General features: G+C 43.1%; 1 protein-coding gene across 1 annotated transcript; it reads right to left on the reverse strand.

Moving 5' to 3' along the window:
- Positions 1–3,331: 3,331 nt before the first annotated feature.
- On the reverse strand, positions 3,332–13,535 carry crabp1a (cellular retinoic acid binding protein 1a). The gene is made up of 4 exons (XM_076142363.1): positions 13,211–13,535; positions 10,271–10,449; positions 5,823–5,936; positions 3,332–3,657 (listed from the first exon to the last, which is right to left on the reverse strand). The coding sequence occupies exons 1-4, from the start codon at positions 13,278–13,280 to the stop codon at positions 3,607–3,609; spliced, it is 414 nt and encodes a 137-aa protein (XP_075998478.1). The 5' UTR covers positions 13,281–13,535; the 3' UTR covers positions 3,332–3,606.
- Positions 13,536–14,508: the final 973 nt, after the last annotated feature.

Here is a 14,508-nt window from a genome sequence, read left to right on the forward strand (position 1 = left end):
GTTCAGGAGGAGTAATGAAGAAAACCGTTTGGGCTCAGTGTTTGAGAGATTCTGTTCCGTCCCAAGTCCCAGTAAACCACCTCACCATGTCCCAGGATGCTCCACACACACATCTGAACTAATGAGCATTGAGCAAAAGCAGCAGCGGTTGTGTGAGGATGTTGTGTCTTCTGCATGATTACCTCTGTGAGAAAACCTTTCGGATCTCCGGAGGCCTTTCAGCTCCCCAATTTTGGTGCTTCCACAACATCTAAGTGGAAGAGCAGCGCTATTGTCACAACCACAGACTCCATATTGTGCTTCAATCTTAGAGGCCTCAGCACTCACAATGCAGACTAATTAACTCAGTGAGGGAGACCAGATCCAGTTCTGTTCTGCTCTTGTGTGTGGGGGTTTTAGGGGCTCCTGTAGTTTTAAAAAGCTTTGAGCAGCTACAGTTTTTGATAACGGCAATAAATCTGTATACTTGTCGGTCTGGATTTGAGTTTATTAGCAATCATAATCAAAATGTGTACAGATTCAGATGATTTCCTTATCTGTGTGTGCAAGACATAAATATCTTATCCAAACGATGTGAGATTATACCCTAATGGTAAAGTCTTTGTGGAACACACTAGATTGTAGTATCAAGGGGATTCATTTAAATACAGGATATGCAAGATGGAGCTATAAATACCACAGAGCAGCTTCTTCTGCCTCCAGCCAGATGTAGGTGATTTCTACCTGCGGAGGCTGTTTTTCTGGCTCTGAACATCAGTGAGATGTTCTGTGAAGGATTTGTCTGTGTGGTGATAAATGCAGGAGCACAAATGACATGCCTGGTAGGCCTGATTTGCTTTGATGATGAGAAACGCTGCAGGCTCCTCGCCTCTGTAATGGGATAATGAAGTCTGGCAAGCTTATGTAACTGCTGAAAAGGCCTGCAGCACAGTCCATTTAACATGCTCGGCTCCTGCAGCTTCAACAGGCAGGAAACGTCAACTCTTTTTACCTTTAGATAACTTTTCTGCACAAACTGGCAGATACATTAATAAACTTACTTAAAGTCGTCGCTTTGGCTTGATTGGTTGGCATCGTGTACTGCTGTAAGAACACACATGCACTGATATGTCACCTTGAATTAATGAATTTGTTTTATTTAACAAGGACCATATATGTAGACATTGTTACATAGAACATGACAGATGTAAATGTAAGCTTATTTGCAGCCACTGTCCCCGTATGGACGTGTGTGTGAGACAGAAGAGGGTAAAACAGGTTATCAACCGACACCTTACCACTTGGCCACCGTGCCTGAATGATGTGATAAACATGACCTATGACACAGAGGAGGAGGCAGGAGAGTTTTGGAGTCTCCAATACTCCAAAACCCAAATTCCCAAAGCTCAAAGCCGGGGAGGAGCTTAACTGGGACACAAGTGGTGGAGTGGAGGGAAACCTTTGTTTTTGTCTTTAGGAAGCAGCGTTGTACTCTGCTGGACTCACAGAGGGTCCACTGTTTGGTGACCAGAGCATTGCATTAAGACAGACAGAGAGAGGGGCCCCCGTGGGCACTCTGCCCCTTCTCTGCAAACTAGAGCAAAATAAAACAATCCCTTTATTCAGCTGTTTGGACCTGCCATCTAAACAGCAGCTTGTCATTAAATTAACATCACAGCAGGCGCACGCCCTGGCCCTTGCTTCCTGGAGCATTGTGATGCACTCAGGAGGAAACTCATTCATTCAGTGGATACCAGGTCAAAAAGCAGGGGCGGCACAGACGCGTCCCTGCAGCCTTGGCATTGAGGAATGGGAACAGTCGCCGGGCCGCTGTGTTGGTTCTCGTGAGGCCGAGTGTTGAATGGACCAACCTTTGAATCCCTGGCAGCAGTGAAGGACAGAGACAGATTTGCTTTTTGTTTTTGATGTTGTGCCACTTTCTGTCCATATCCCCAGTGAGGAGGGGGCTCTACTCTCTGCCAAGCCCTCTGACCACAAGAGAGGCTGCAGCTAATTCACATTAATAAGGTTGTCTGTCTGTCTTGGCCTTGGCCAGAGATATATTTGTTGTGCACCTGCTAGGGGGAAGAGTCTTGACTTTCCCAATGGTTTTCCGATAGAAACATTTGTACAGTTGTATTGCACTGCCGTGTTTGCACAGCTTACTTCTGCACAGTAACACTGAGGGTAAACTATAGGGTGCATACCTCCACCAAGGCCCAACAGTCCACCAATTATGGATCCGTCTCTCAATGATGAAACAGCAGATTATTGTGTAAACTAATGATAACACCATTACCACCAGTTTGGTGAGAAAACCTCCAATTAAAGGAGGGGAAATTAAAAAATGGCAGAAAATCTATTTAGGCCTGTATTGATGGGTGTGGGTTAACCAAAGGAATCCCAAACAAAATGATATTGATTCTATGGCTTATGGTGAAAACGTGGCCAAAATGTAAACATTCTTGCTACAGCGCCACCATCAGGCTAACCTCTGCCAAAATGTATTGGACTCTTTACCGGATCATGTCCAAACTGCTCATCAAGTTGTAATTACTCCATAAAAACATTGCTGGTTTGGTCTCTGTATTGTTCCGTTTAGCGAAAATCAAATGAATGGCAGCAACATAATTTCAGTTAATTTTCCTATTGACTGAGCTCTCTGTGCACAACAGGGGGCAGCATAGAGCAGTGAGCAATCAGGTTAGAATAGCTAGTGAAGCGAAAGAGGTCAGACAGACTGACCACAGCACTACTGTACCACTGTGTTCCAATAATGGTGCCACATGACGGACCTGAGGGCAAAATCACATAAGGAAAGATTCATATCTACCTCACGTTCATCTCTTTCAATCCTGAAACACATGATGCAATGCAACAAATGTCTGCATGTGCTACTAGGAATTTAAAATCCTTTAAATGAAAAGCTGTTATGTTGTTGACTGTGGAAGGTGTACTGTGTTTATCTCATTTAGGCATAATTTGGGTTTGCTCTGTTGATGTTGGTACATGCGTTGTTACAAGAAGTTGTTTTGCTTGGGGGTGTCTGGGAAGGAACACAAGGAGGTGATGGAAGGTTATGAACATGGTTTTGAGGCACGGACAGGGTTTGAACCAATGATCCTCAGCTACGAGACTGAAGCCTTACCAAATGACCACCACATGTCGAATTAGAACACCACAAACATGATGACGAACACAATGATGAACACCTTGTTGTTCTAAGGTTGTATTTCAGGGCTGTTCCAAACCTTTTTGGGGGCTAAACTGAAGGAGACTTACTGAATGTACACAAACACACACAAACACACATAGTTCCGATACGTTTTGTCCAATGTTTATTGTTGCTTGTCATTGAACATGAATGTTTATTTAATCCAGTTGATGACTTAATTCTACCAGGATTGCAGATTTGGTTACTAAACATCCAGCTACTGTTACTGCAGGACTGTAAAGACATTACACACAACAAAATATCCAGGTTACACAAATGTTGCTATTGTATGTGGGGACTACACAGATTTTGCTGAGATATTGAAGAGGAAAATATTAGAGAAAATATGTTAGTGTGACAGATAGTGTTGTTGGGCTCCAGCTGGGTTTCTCTCCTGCTGAAGGTGCAGAGCTTCATTCCCGGACGTAAATCCGTGTGCACACGACATCATCTGCACCAAACGTCTGGAGGAAACAAAGAATAGTTTTGCATTTTAGTCACGTAATACTCATTAGAACCCGCCACTCCAACTGATGGGTTTGAAAGTAATTGGTTAAATTGGCAACAAAAAAAAAAGTATGCCTTCAGTCGTAAATGAAAATGTTTTTAAAAGATTCTTGTTTTATCATAAGGTAAATTGAGGACAACTTTGAATTGGGTGAAAATCTAAAGAAAATCCTGGTTTGTCCCTTGTTAATGAGTTCATCACATCATCAACATTCAAAATTAAGCCCATCAGTCTCACTCTTCCCAGATGGAAGTCTGCTCCCTGGATGCTCATGCTTCAAGTGTTTCCAGACTGATCTAGCCGGAGAAGAATTCCAAGACTTTCCTCTACGGTTTCCAGACTAAACCAATTAAACGGATCATGCAAATCGTATGGAAATGTGCCCCACTTACAGTGCAAACTGCCACGAATCATCAGACCATTGCATTGCGAGTGTGAGTCCTCCTTTGAGGCTGAAGCTTATCGAGCTCAGCATATTGTTTCCTTGTCTCAGCGTCTGTGGGATTCTTGGGAAACTTTCACACTGTTTGTTTGGGTTTTCCCTGTACTTGTCCCACCAAAATGAGGTCATCTGGGTGCAAACATGACTTGCATCTGAAACGTTCCACAATAGTAATCTGCTACTGTCCATGATTGTGACAGTTTAGAAGTAAAATCAGGCCTCAAATGAGTCCAGTTGCTTTGAATTACTACATGTCAAATGAGCAGTATGAGTGAAAACCTCCATAGATAGACAGTAACAGGAAACTACGTCACTCTACTTGGGCTATTGGCTCAACAATGAGGTTGTATGTTTCTCAAGCACACAAACGTCCATGAGGCTAAACACAAGACACAAAACATTCTGAAAATGTCCAACTGAAGAGTTAAGAAACACAATGACTGGTTGTTAGCAGTCTTGGAGTTGGAGTTTTCTTGGGAACACGGGGAACACGACCCACAGAAGCCAATTTCATTCCTCCTAAATGTAGATTCCCAATTTCTCTGCAGATTCCTGTTTAGGGTGAGTGTGTGTGTGTGTGTGTGTGTGTGCGTGTGTGTGTGTGTGTGTGTGTGTGTGTGTGTGTGTGTGTGTGTGTGTGTAGTGTGTGTGTGTGTGCGCGTGTGTGTGTGTTGGACGGTGTGATCCCGTGGGCTCAAGGTGAGAAGAGCAGAGACATCTCAGCCATATCGGCCTCCATCCATTAGCACTTCCAGGCTAAAGGTTGTGGCTGCTGTTGCCTTTCACACGTTCTGCTTCTACCACCCCAACGTCGGAGCCATTTCATATGTTCTGCCTGCTCATATCAAGGGCCTGAACAGATGAACCACAAGAATGATACAAAAAGCTCTCTCTGCTCTTCTGCCTGCTGTCCTGTAACATGACCCTCTGTAAACATCCTGTGATTACTTTGTAAACCTGTTGTATTGTTTCATGTGTTGGACGTGGACCCTCCAAGCGCTTACGCAACAAAGCCGACCGTGGGAGCACCGACTGCTCAGAGAAGAAAGCTGCCGAGTTCCTGAGAACCATCAGTCGGTCCGTTGGTCTTGGACTGTACCCCTGCACATCGTTCTGGAGGCTTTAGACCCAGCGACTCCTACCCATATTAATCTGGCTAAATACAGGCGTGCTACTGCAGTGTGAGCAGCTCCTCTTGTTCTCCTTTCACGTCTCTCTGTGGGAAGGATGAAAGCTGTACTCCTTGGGAAACAGCCTCCCTCGTTTCCTTTATGGATGAATCTCCAGGGTGACTTCATACACCCCTGCCTTGTTTCATTAACCATTTCTCAAGCGGAGTACAGCAACTGCTCTGAAAACTCATCCTAATGCATCAGAGGTTCGAGCCTCCCTTTGTAACACAGAAACCATACAGTTCAGCCACCAGACAAAGCCAAGTAACCATCTGCTGCCTCTGTAGAACCTCATTAACCAATATTCGGGCACATACCTTCACCAAGGACAAACAAGCCTTAATGTAACAATATACTTGAATAAAGAAACATCTATAATAAAGGATCACAGAAGCAGCAAACCAACCATGACAACATGAGTGAAAACAGAACTTCAGTGTGGTTTAGTGAATTTTACAATTTAAAATGATGTATGTATTTAGTGTCACACTAATGACCAGCACTCACCAGTATGAGCTCGTTGCCGCTCAGCTCTCGGGTCCAGTAGGTTTTGGGGCCGATGCCGTCCACCAGAGTCTGCTGACAGCGCATCTTGTTCTCTGTCTCCCAGGTGGCGAGGCTCTGTGGACAGCAGGTGCAACAAAACAGAAGCAAAAGGTCAGAAAACACCGGAAATATTGCGTTTGTTTTTCAAATTTGGAGAACAGCAAATGGAGAATCTGTTCAAGTCTGTTCAGATAAGTACTTTTATTTTGAGGTTTCCATGACAAAAGCTGTGGTGATCCAGAGAGATAAATTGTGTGGAGTAAGTCATATAGTGCAATGTACTTCTTTAAAGGACTTAAAGGTCTTAAAACCATGAATTGAAGCGTTTGCTGATAATTTGTCGAGTCCAGATTGAGCCTCAGTTTCTCAGAGGCAAATGTTAATCACCATATCAAAGGTAAAAGGACCCATCACGGATCCCTGTGGGCCACTGCCAAACTGAACAAGAGCAGAGCTTTCTGAAGCTCTATTTTTTCAGCCTGAACCCAGAGAGTCAATTGGCTACGGCTCCTTTCTTACACCCCCATCAGTCTCTGCCTGTGACTTGGATGGATTTGATCTCATTCTCTGCATGCACACTTAAACACACACACACGCACGCACGCGCACACACACGCGCGCACACACGCGCACGCACACACACACGCACACACGCACACACACACACACACATATGAGACTGAAAGAAATTCATCCTGCTCGTTTGAGGCATTTGTTCTGCTGCTGTGTGCTATTTATCTGTGGTGTTTTCCTAATCAGAACATCTGCATCTGTTAACATCTCATTTCCTGCCAGGTCTTCATTTGGAATTTGACCAAATTTCATGGGGTGCATAAAAAAACATTGTTGCTCCTGCCTGGTCTCGTCTTTTCCCACAGATCACTGCGTGATCATCAATGTATCCTGCCTCTCGTCCACTGCACCTTGTTGCTTGATTGTTCTACATCGTCTATTTAACCAAACTCCAGTCCAATAATCCCCAAAATATTCGTAATTGCTCCAAACCAAAATCAATACTTTAAAATACCTAAAATACCTATGGGTGACATCATAGATATTCTTATAAATGCCCTCATTTGTGGGGTTTACTTACCATGACGAATTTGGTGTGGGAGAGAAATGACGCACAAGTCGTTCAAATCCCAGTTATTCACCCTCAGTGCAAAGCAACCAATTCAATTGGGCTCCAGGGTTCACTGCATTCCCACTGGTCTGTGTCATATTCGCCACTTCCTGTTTTATTTTGAACCTCACTGTGTTGTCTCTGTTTCATGCATCTTCACTTCTTGACCTCCTGTGCTTCCCCGTCAGCGTGATGACCTGCCTTCCCTAATGTCGTTCACCTGTGTCTCCTTGTCTCCTCCCCTGTCTTGTATATACGGTATATATATCCCTGTGTTCCGTGTGTTCTTTGTCAGTTTGTTATCGTTTGTGCCTTCCTTGTGTTTGCAATCCTTGTGTTAGTACTTCTCCTCTGATCTTGTTTTACCTGTCTACCAACCCAAAGCCTGGCCCTGACCACGTCTTCTGTCTCAGCTCCTGTTTACCGACCCACACCTGCACTTGACCTCGTCTCTCGCCACCAGCCCTCAGACCTACCCCACTTGTCCCCGACGCCGCCTCCAGCCTGCTCCTCTGGATACCTCTGCCCATCTGAATAAATCCTTTTAACTGTTAAACTGTTAATCTGCGCTTGGGTCCTCTGTTCTGTTAACCCGTGTCAGTCTGAGGATTTTGGGTTGCCTGTGATTTGCTGCATCCTCACCACAGCACACTGTCTACTTTCTGTCAGCGATAACATAATAAGGCACGACAGTCTCACCACAACGGCCCTGATCTGGCAAGACAAGCCTGCACGTTCACCTTTCTCCCCAAAACCCTCAAGTAAGGCAATTGAGAATTCATCACAAAGGCCAGAATATTGCCAGTAAGAAGCAACATTGTGACTCCTGCGGCTATGGTTTCTTGTTTGTTTACCATCAACATTTGATTGTTTGTTATTTATCATTCATCTTCAGTGTTCTTCATGTTGCTAGTAGTCTTTCATCATGCCGCTTTATCCAGCAAGTACCGAAGCTCTACATGTATGATTTCCACTCTGAGCTAAATCCCATCTGTTCTTCCTTCTCTGTGACTGACACTGTGTATCTTATCCCCTTCCCTTCCACCCGATCCCTTAGCCCTCTCACCGATTTAAAAGGAGCTTTTTAACCTTGTGGCCATGTTAATAAGCCCTCTGCTCTCTGCCAGGCACAGATCAGCGTGTAATCCTTTTAACCACAGGGGCAGCCGGCCTCAGCCAAACTCCACTTAGCCCTCTGCTGCCAAGCCTTCCACCTGAGACACCCCCAAACCCATCCTGCACATTTGCCAGCGTCAGGGTAGACGCCGCTTCCTGCAGGTTTAGAGTCTGCCTTTCGTTATGATAACTACACAAGTACTTGTGTGCTGCTGACCCCCACTGTACTGACGTCTTCTTAGCGAGGAAGAAGCTTAATATACTATTCACAACATCATTTTCATTATTAAACCTCAAAATAAAGAATGTGATAGATGTGAGCACAAACACAGATTTGGCCACTTGCCCAGAGTTCATGTGGCCAAAGCTAAATTGTGAGACATCTCGACATGTCCAGTACCCAGCATGCCCCAGGGCACAGACAGAAGGAGGACTGTCTCGTTGGCTCTGAATTAGGTCATGTCTGCCCTGATAGCAATGTGATTGCATCATGAAGCTCTATAAAACAAAGAAATAGACGTGACAGTGTGGCTCAGTATAGTCTGATTCTATACAGTTGTTCCAGTCTGAGCAGACATACTGCAGATGAAACCCTTAATGAATTCCATTCTTCACGTACCCAGAATCACAGCACGGTTTTCCTAAAATGCAAATCTCCAATTTCTTAGAATGTTGGTTGAATTTTGTTAATTCAATAGTCAGACATTTTTCCTTTACCACGTGAAATATTTTCCTCCCCACAAGTATGAATACCACTGTGTGCTATTACCCAAAATTCATCTTTTTTTATTCATTATTTATTACATAGTTCTGAATAAAATTTGAAACTGAAAACTCTTCACAAAAAAAAAAAAAAATAATACACAGACACTCAAGAGTCGAAACATATCCAGTTCCTGTGTTAGTACAGCTTGGATCAAATATAGTTATCTGTCCTGGAAGATACCTGGTGAAAGGGATTTGACAGTTATAAAAACTTCTATCATCTATTTGCATTTACACCAAATAATTTTTATTAAACTATCTTGGAGTTGTTTTTGTCATTTGTATAGTTTGAGAGCTCAGGTAGTAAATATAAGAACATGCTAAGCTTATAATGGATGTAATCAAGAAGGATACTGTAATAAAACATGACTTTGGCATTCTGTTCACATTACATATTTTCTCCTAAATTAAATTTGTAATATAACCCAACGTCCTGCAATTTACAATATGAATTTTCTGATCCACAAAACCCCAAATCTTCCTTTGTTGAGAAAGGCTGAAGATATGTGTGAGTGCAACAGTTCATATCTATACACACTGTATATATAGAGCCTGCAGCAGGATTATGTAACTGCTCTCCTGTCACTGCAGCCTGGAAACTTTACTGAAACCGCTGAATGGGCACATTCATAAGATTTTGAATGCATCAGTACTTTTACATTGTGGTATAAATGATTTGAATGTTTCTCCTGTACTCCTTTTCATCAACATTGTTTACATGGTAACCATTGTTTGGTAATTCATTTCTTGGACACAATCAGAGATTTGATTCAAATAATCAAACAATCCGACCAGTTTCAGACTTCAGTCTTATTGTCTGCTGGCTTGGCTGTGAGATTTCCCCTCAGGGCTCAGAGAGCAATTCCCATCTATCCCAACTCCAGATTCCCTTAATCCTGCTGCACAGACGTGAGGACGATACCAATGGGTGAGACTCCAGAAAGGTATTAATTTTTTATCGAGCCCTCAGCAACAATCGCATGCAAAGCATCTTGAAGGCCTTAAATATTCTTAGAGTACTGAGGGAAGCCACATGCAGAATATTCTGCCTGCACAGACGATATGTTTAAAGATTAAAGAACTGATCAATAGCATAAAAATGAAAATGATTGGTATGTATTAAATTGCTGCTAACCTTGTTGTCTATGTTGGAATAGAAGTCTCTCATCACCTGAACATCCGTCTCCAACAAATGCTGCCTCTTTGCAATACAACTATTCGGCAATCTGATTATCTGATTCAGTGTTAATACCAAGACATTGACAGGTTTAAACTTTTGAAGGCCAATCCAGCTTTTTGATTTTGATGAAACTGTTAAATTGCATGCCTCTCTGCCTCTCTTTCTGAACTGCGATTTCTTTCTATGTGATTTTTAAAAAACATTTCCCTTTGCAATGCTACTGACCTTGCACTTGCGTCCGTCCACTGTCTCCTCGTTAAACTCTTCTCCGATTTGGAAGTTGATCTCGGTGGTGCGCACGGTGGTGGACGTCTTGATGTAGAACTGCTCACCGTCCTGACGGATCTCCACGTGGGGATTCGAGGCCGCAGCCCCAGCCACCCTCCTTAACATGGCATTCACTCCTGACCAAACATAACCCAGACCAGAAAAGAGAATGTGTCAGTGTTACAGCAAAGGCAGATTAATACTGCGATTTAATTTTGAAGGAAGCTGGACTCATGTGTCTTCCAGGGAAAGTGAGTGATAACAATAGCAGAATGAAGGAACTCCTGGAGGAGTTGTTGGTAAGAAAACTCTCCAAAAACAGCCACAAATGTGTCACTGGCTTGCATGCTAGCAGCTCTTGAAGCTCTGCAGTCCTTCCTGTCAGCTTCTATCATACGCATGACATCAAATACAGTAACACACGCTGGCTTTATGTCTCCCTAGATTGTGTGTGCTGAACACAAAAGAAATGTCATTCTTACATCTCACACTGCCAGCAAATTGGGAGCAAACAAGACAGAGAGAAATGTTGACAATTTAAAAGAGAAGATGAGGATAAATGCTCTGTAACCTCAGCTGCTGCTCAAAACTGAGTGAAATCTGTGGAATGGTGGCGCAGCAGTCTGTGGGAGGGATTATTTGGTTATGTTGGGACGAGAAAAATCATCTCTGGAGGTGACAGTTGAGGTCTGTGTGTGCTCTGCTTTGTCTGGTGCTTGTAACAGTGGCTCAGGTTTGGCTCGTAGCCCTGTTTGGCCATCTGGCATCCACTCTGACTGCATGTCCGGCCAGACGGCACTTTTATGTAATTTTCCCATATGTTAAGAATGAAATCAAAAACATGTATGCATGTCAATCCATATCCATAATGTGCAAATGACAGATATGTTGAGTTAAGCACATGCAGTACATCATGTATCTACTGTATGTCACATACACAGACTTGCATATATGTGACATACATCCTTGACTAATAGTCATATAAAGCAGCATAGCCATACTGTACGTATGTTTTGCATATGTGGTCCACAGGTACTCAGATATATTTGAGAGCAATATAATTTCAGATATGCACATGTAAGTGTGACATGTATGCTTATCATATTGGGGATATGCCTGTATCAACACCAACTACACCATAAATGATCAAAGTTTGAGATACAACCACATGTGAAAAGTTATTATGTGTTTGTTAGATCTCTGAATTCATATTCGCTTAGTTGGAGCGAAGTCCAAACCCTCTTTGGCTTTGCTTTGTTAACACCCAAACATGAACACACATCAGTCTGACGGCTTCCATTGGACCCACCCATGATTCACTGGTCACGCCATGTGATTAATTGTCTTAAATATGCTTTTATAATATGTTGTTTGTAAATGTATTTCCTTTCTGTGTTCAATATATGCCATTTTAAATATATATTGATAACCAGAACAAATGTAACTGAACACTGTACAAGTCTGTTCCTTGATCACTCTAACTACAAGCAGCCAGCAGCAGTTTCTTAGTTAGCAAAGGTGACGCACTTGTTATCATCACATACATCACTAACACATACTGTATGGTTCAGCCATGATCCTCATGCTTAAAGCCATCACTTCTGCATCTCATGGACCCTTGTCACACAGAAACACACACACACATGGCAAGTCTTAATGGTCAAACTCTGAGTCAGCTCCATTCCCCCAGTGGGTTCCCTCGCTCCTTTGCTATCATCTCCCTGCAGAACAATCCCCTCCCTACAGTAGTGAAACCTCCACCTCAACAGATCATTATGAAGACGTTGATGGAAAGTGGCGGCCCAGGAGCACTGGAAACCACATGAGCTGGCCGAAGCCGCTCTACACGGACAAAGTCCTTATGTAAGAGCAAACGAGGTTTCCACTCAGGCAGATGTGGTTAATGTGTTCATGAACGTGGCGACCCACTGAATCTCCATTCAGAGCAACAGTTTCTTTATGGCTCACCGGAGGAATACCAAGCGTGCTAAACTCAAACAGGCTGAGATCCGTCTTTGTCATTTCTAATGGTCACAAATCACAATTTAAGGACCTTAAGCAGAGATAAATATCTTGGAATTTCAATGTAAATGTGTTCTTGGTTGACCTTTCAAGAGGAGATTAAGTAGATTATGGAAAAATCATTTAGTATAGTTTGTATTGGTGAGCATATTTATGGAGACATTGCATTAAGGAGCACATTTCAGAGCAAAATATGCAGTCAAGCCCCAGAGAAATCACACTCACGCCCCGTTCAGTGCTGCAGAAATGCAAGAAATGTCCATTCTCTCTGACACCAGTTGCCGAGTTTGCTGCCATATATTGGTCATGCCTAAAAAGTTGGAATTGAGTTGCTGCAGCAGAACCTTTTCATCCCCCAAGTCTGTTTCAGTTTGGATTTGAAGAAACACCGACACGCAACTGACTGACGCACTTAAAACACATCGAACAGTCAACCATCCCAATTACAGAAGAGAAAGAGAGGACCCCTGAGAGCAGACATGCTTCAGAGATGTCCCCTGGCCCTGCTAATGCTTCATGCCCTACTTAAATGTTTAACATGAATAATGTTGTGCACCCCCCTCCCTAAATGTTCCTGCTAACAATGCCGTGTCTGTTTCGCTTGGAATTTTGCATCCAGTGTTTCATATCTGGAGTATGGCAGAGGGATTTTCCTCAGCAGCATCTCCGGGCAGATCTGTGCCTCCTTTTCCCAGGGAGCTGCTCGGGACAATGCCATGTTGTTGGAAGTAAAGCATTCCATTGGGGAGGAACAAGAAAAGCCTTTTTTTTTTTACAGACATGATGGATAGTCAGTCTCATGCAGGGATGCAGTGAAAAGGGAGAGGGACGAAAGAGGGAGACAAGGGGGAGACGTGCAGGCAAGAAAGGGCTTACCCAAGGTTTTGAGAAGTTCATCGAAATTCTCACTCTTCCTCATCTTCCAGGTGCCAGCAAAGTTAGGCATGTCTGCAGATAATGACTGCAAGGGCTTCTTCGCATGCAAAAAGAAACTGTTCCACGCTCTGATCTCTCTCTCTCTCTCTCTCTCGTGCTCTCTCTCTCCCTCCTTGTACTCTCCTCCTCCTCCTCCTCCTCCTCCTCCTCCTCCTCTTCTACACTCTTGTCTCCACACTGTCACACCCAAGTCTTCCTCCGGGTTCCCTGTTTTTCCGCACACACTTGTCGTTGCTTCGCCTGTGTGTCTCAGTGATGTCTTCAGTGTGTTGCATGCAACCCAGTCTTGGCTCTTTTATAGCGATACTGTCTTGTATCTATGGGAGTCAGAGGAGGTCCCTCCCCCTGAAAGCAGCTCTGTCCCATTAATACAGTGCAGCTGAACCCACGTGTCGCTTTCCTCTGGGGACCAACAGACTTAATGAAAACTTGAAGATTATATTTATAGAACCCAGGTTTGATCAAGAGATGTGGTTCTGCAGATATTTTTTTATTCTATATTTAAGAGGATGGTGTTCCTTTACTCCAAAGTTTGACTTACTTTTACTTATCTAACAAATCATCTAACAAAATCCTCCTGCATCTCTAATAACACGCTGGATTAAATTAGCTCAAGATATGAAAAGTATGAGCCACCTAGCCGCAAACCATAACGGCACCACACCCATAGATCAAACAGATTATTAATGGCACTGATAATGAGTATTTCTTATCTATGCTGATCTCAGTGGAATGAGAGTTTCTGTGTATCAGCCATATTATGTAATGTGCAGCCAGTGTTGTTTGGATGTTTCCTACTGTGATGTTTAACACTGTGATCGTTCCAAGTCGACACTACAGGGGCAAAAGCTACAGCTGAGGTGCCTATGAGCTAAGCATTTAACCCCAACAGCTCTATTTGAACTGCCGGGCCAATATCAGAAAAAACATTGCATCATGAAAACATACATTTCAGCTATACTGCTCTTGCAATAATGAGGAATGCACCATGTTTAGCATTTTAAGTCCATATCTAATTGACTGACTGATTCATTTCTGATGTTACAAATTATTTTAAACAAACAAATGGCTGAAAAAAATCATCATATTCCCTTTAGAATATGTCGATATGTTATTATAGCACAAAATATACTTTTATGAACATATCTTACCCACTTTCTGAATGAATAAAAGATCAGTATATCTCTTCTTAAATTCCTGCAGGCATCTAGTCAGCGTCATGGCAGCCTCTATTATTA

The sequence above is a fragment of the Genypterus blacodes genome, unplaced genomic scaffold, assembly GCF_046128005.1.
Source record: "Genypterus blacodes isolate CSIRO-AG114 ecotype Tasmania unplaced genomic scaffold, CSIRO-AGI_Gbla_v1 ptg000021l_1, whole genome shotgun sequence".
Taxonomy (NCBI): domain Eukaryota; kingdom Metazoa; phylum Chordata; class Actinopteri; order Ophidiiformes; family Ophidiidae; genus Genypterus; species Genypterus blacodes.

Bases quoted from the DNA above. Each gene is read 5' to 3' on its own strand.
- crabp1a (XM_076142363.1), bottom strand. From the start codon at position 13,280: ATGCCTAACTTTGCTGGCACCTGGAAGATGAGGAAGAGTGAGAATTTC. The intron at 10,450-13,210 runs GTAAGCCCTTTC...ATGTTTGGTCAG, and splicing joins TGAACTTCTCAAAACCTTGG to GAGTGAATGCCATGTTAAGG. The intron at 5,937-10,270 runs GTCAGTAGCATT...TGCTGTCCACAG, and splicing joins TGGACGGACGCAAGTGCAAG to AGCCTCGCCACCTGGGAGAC.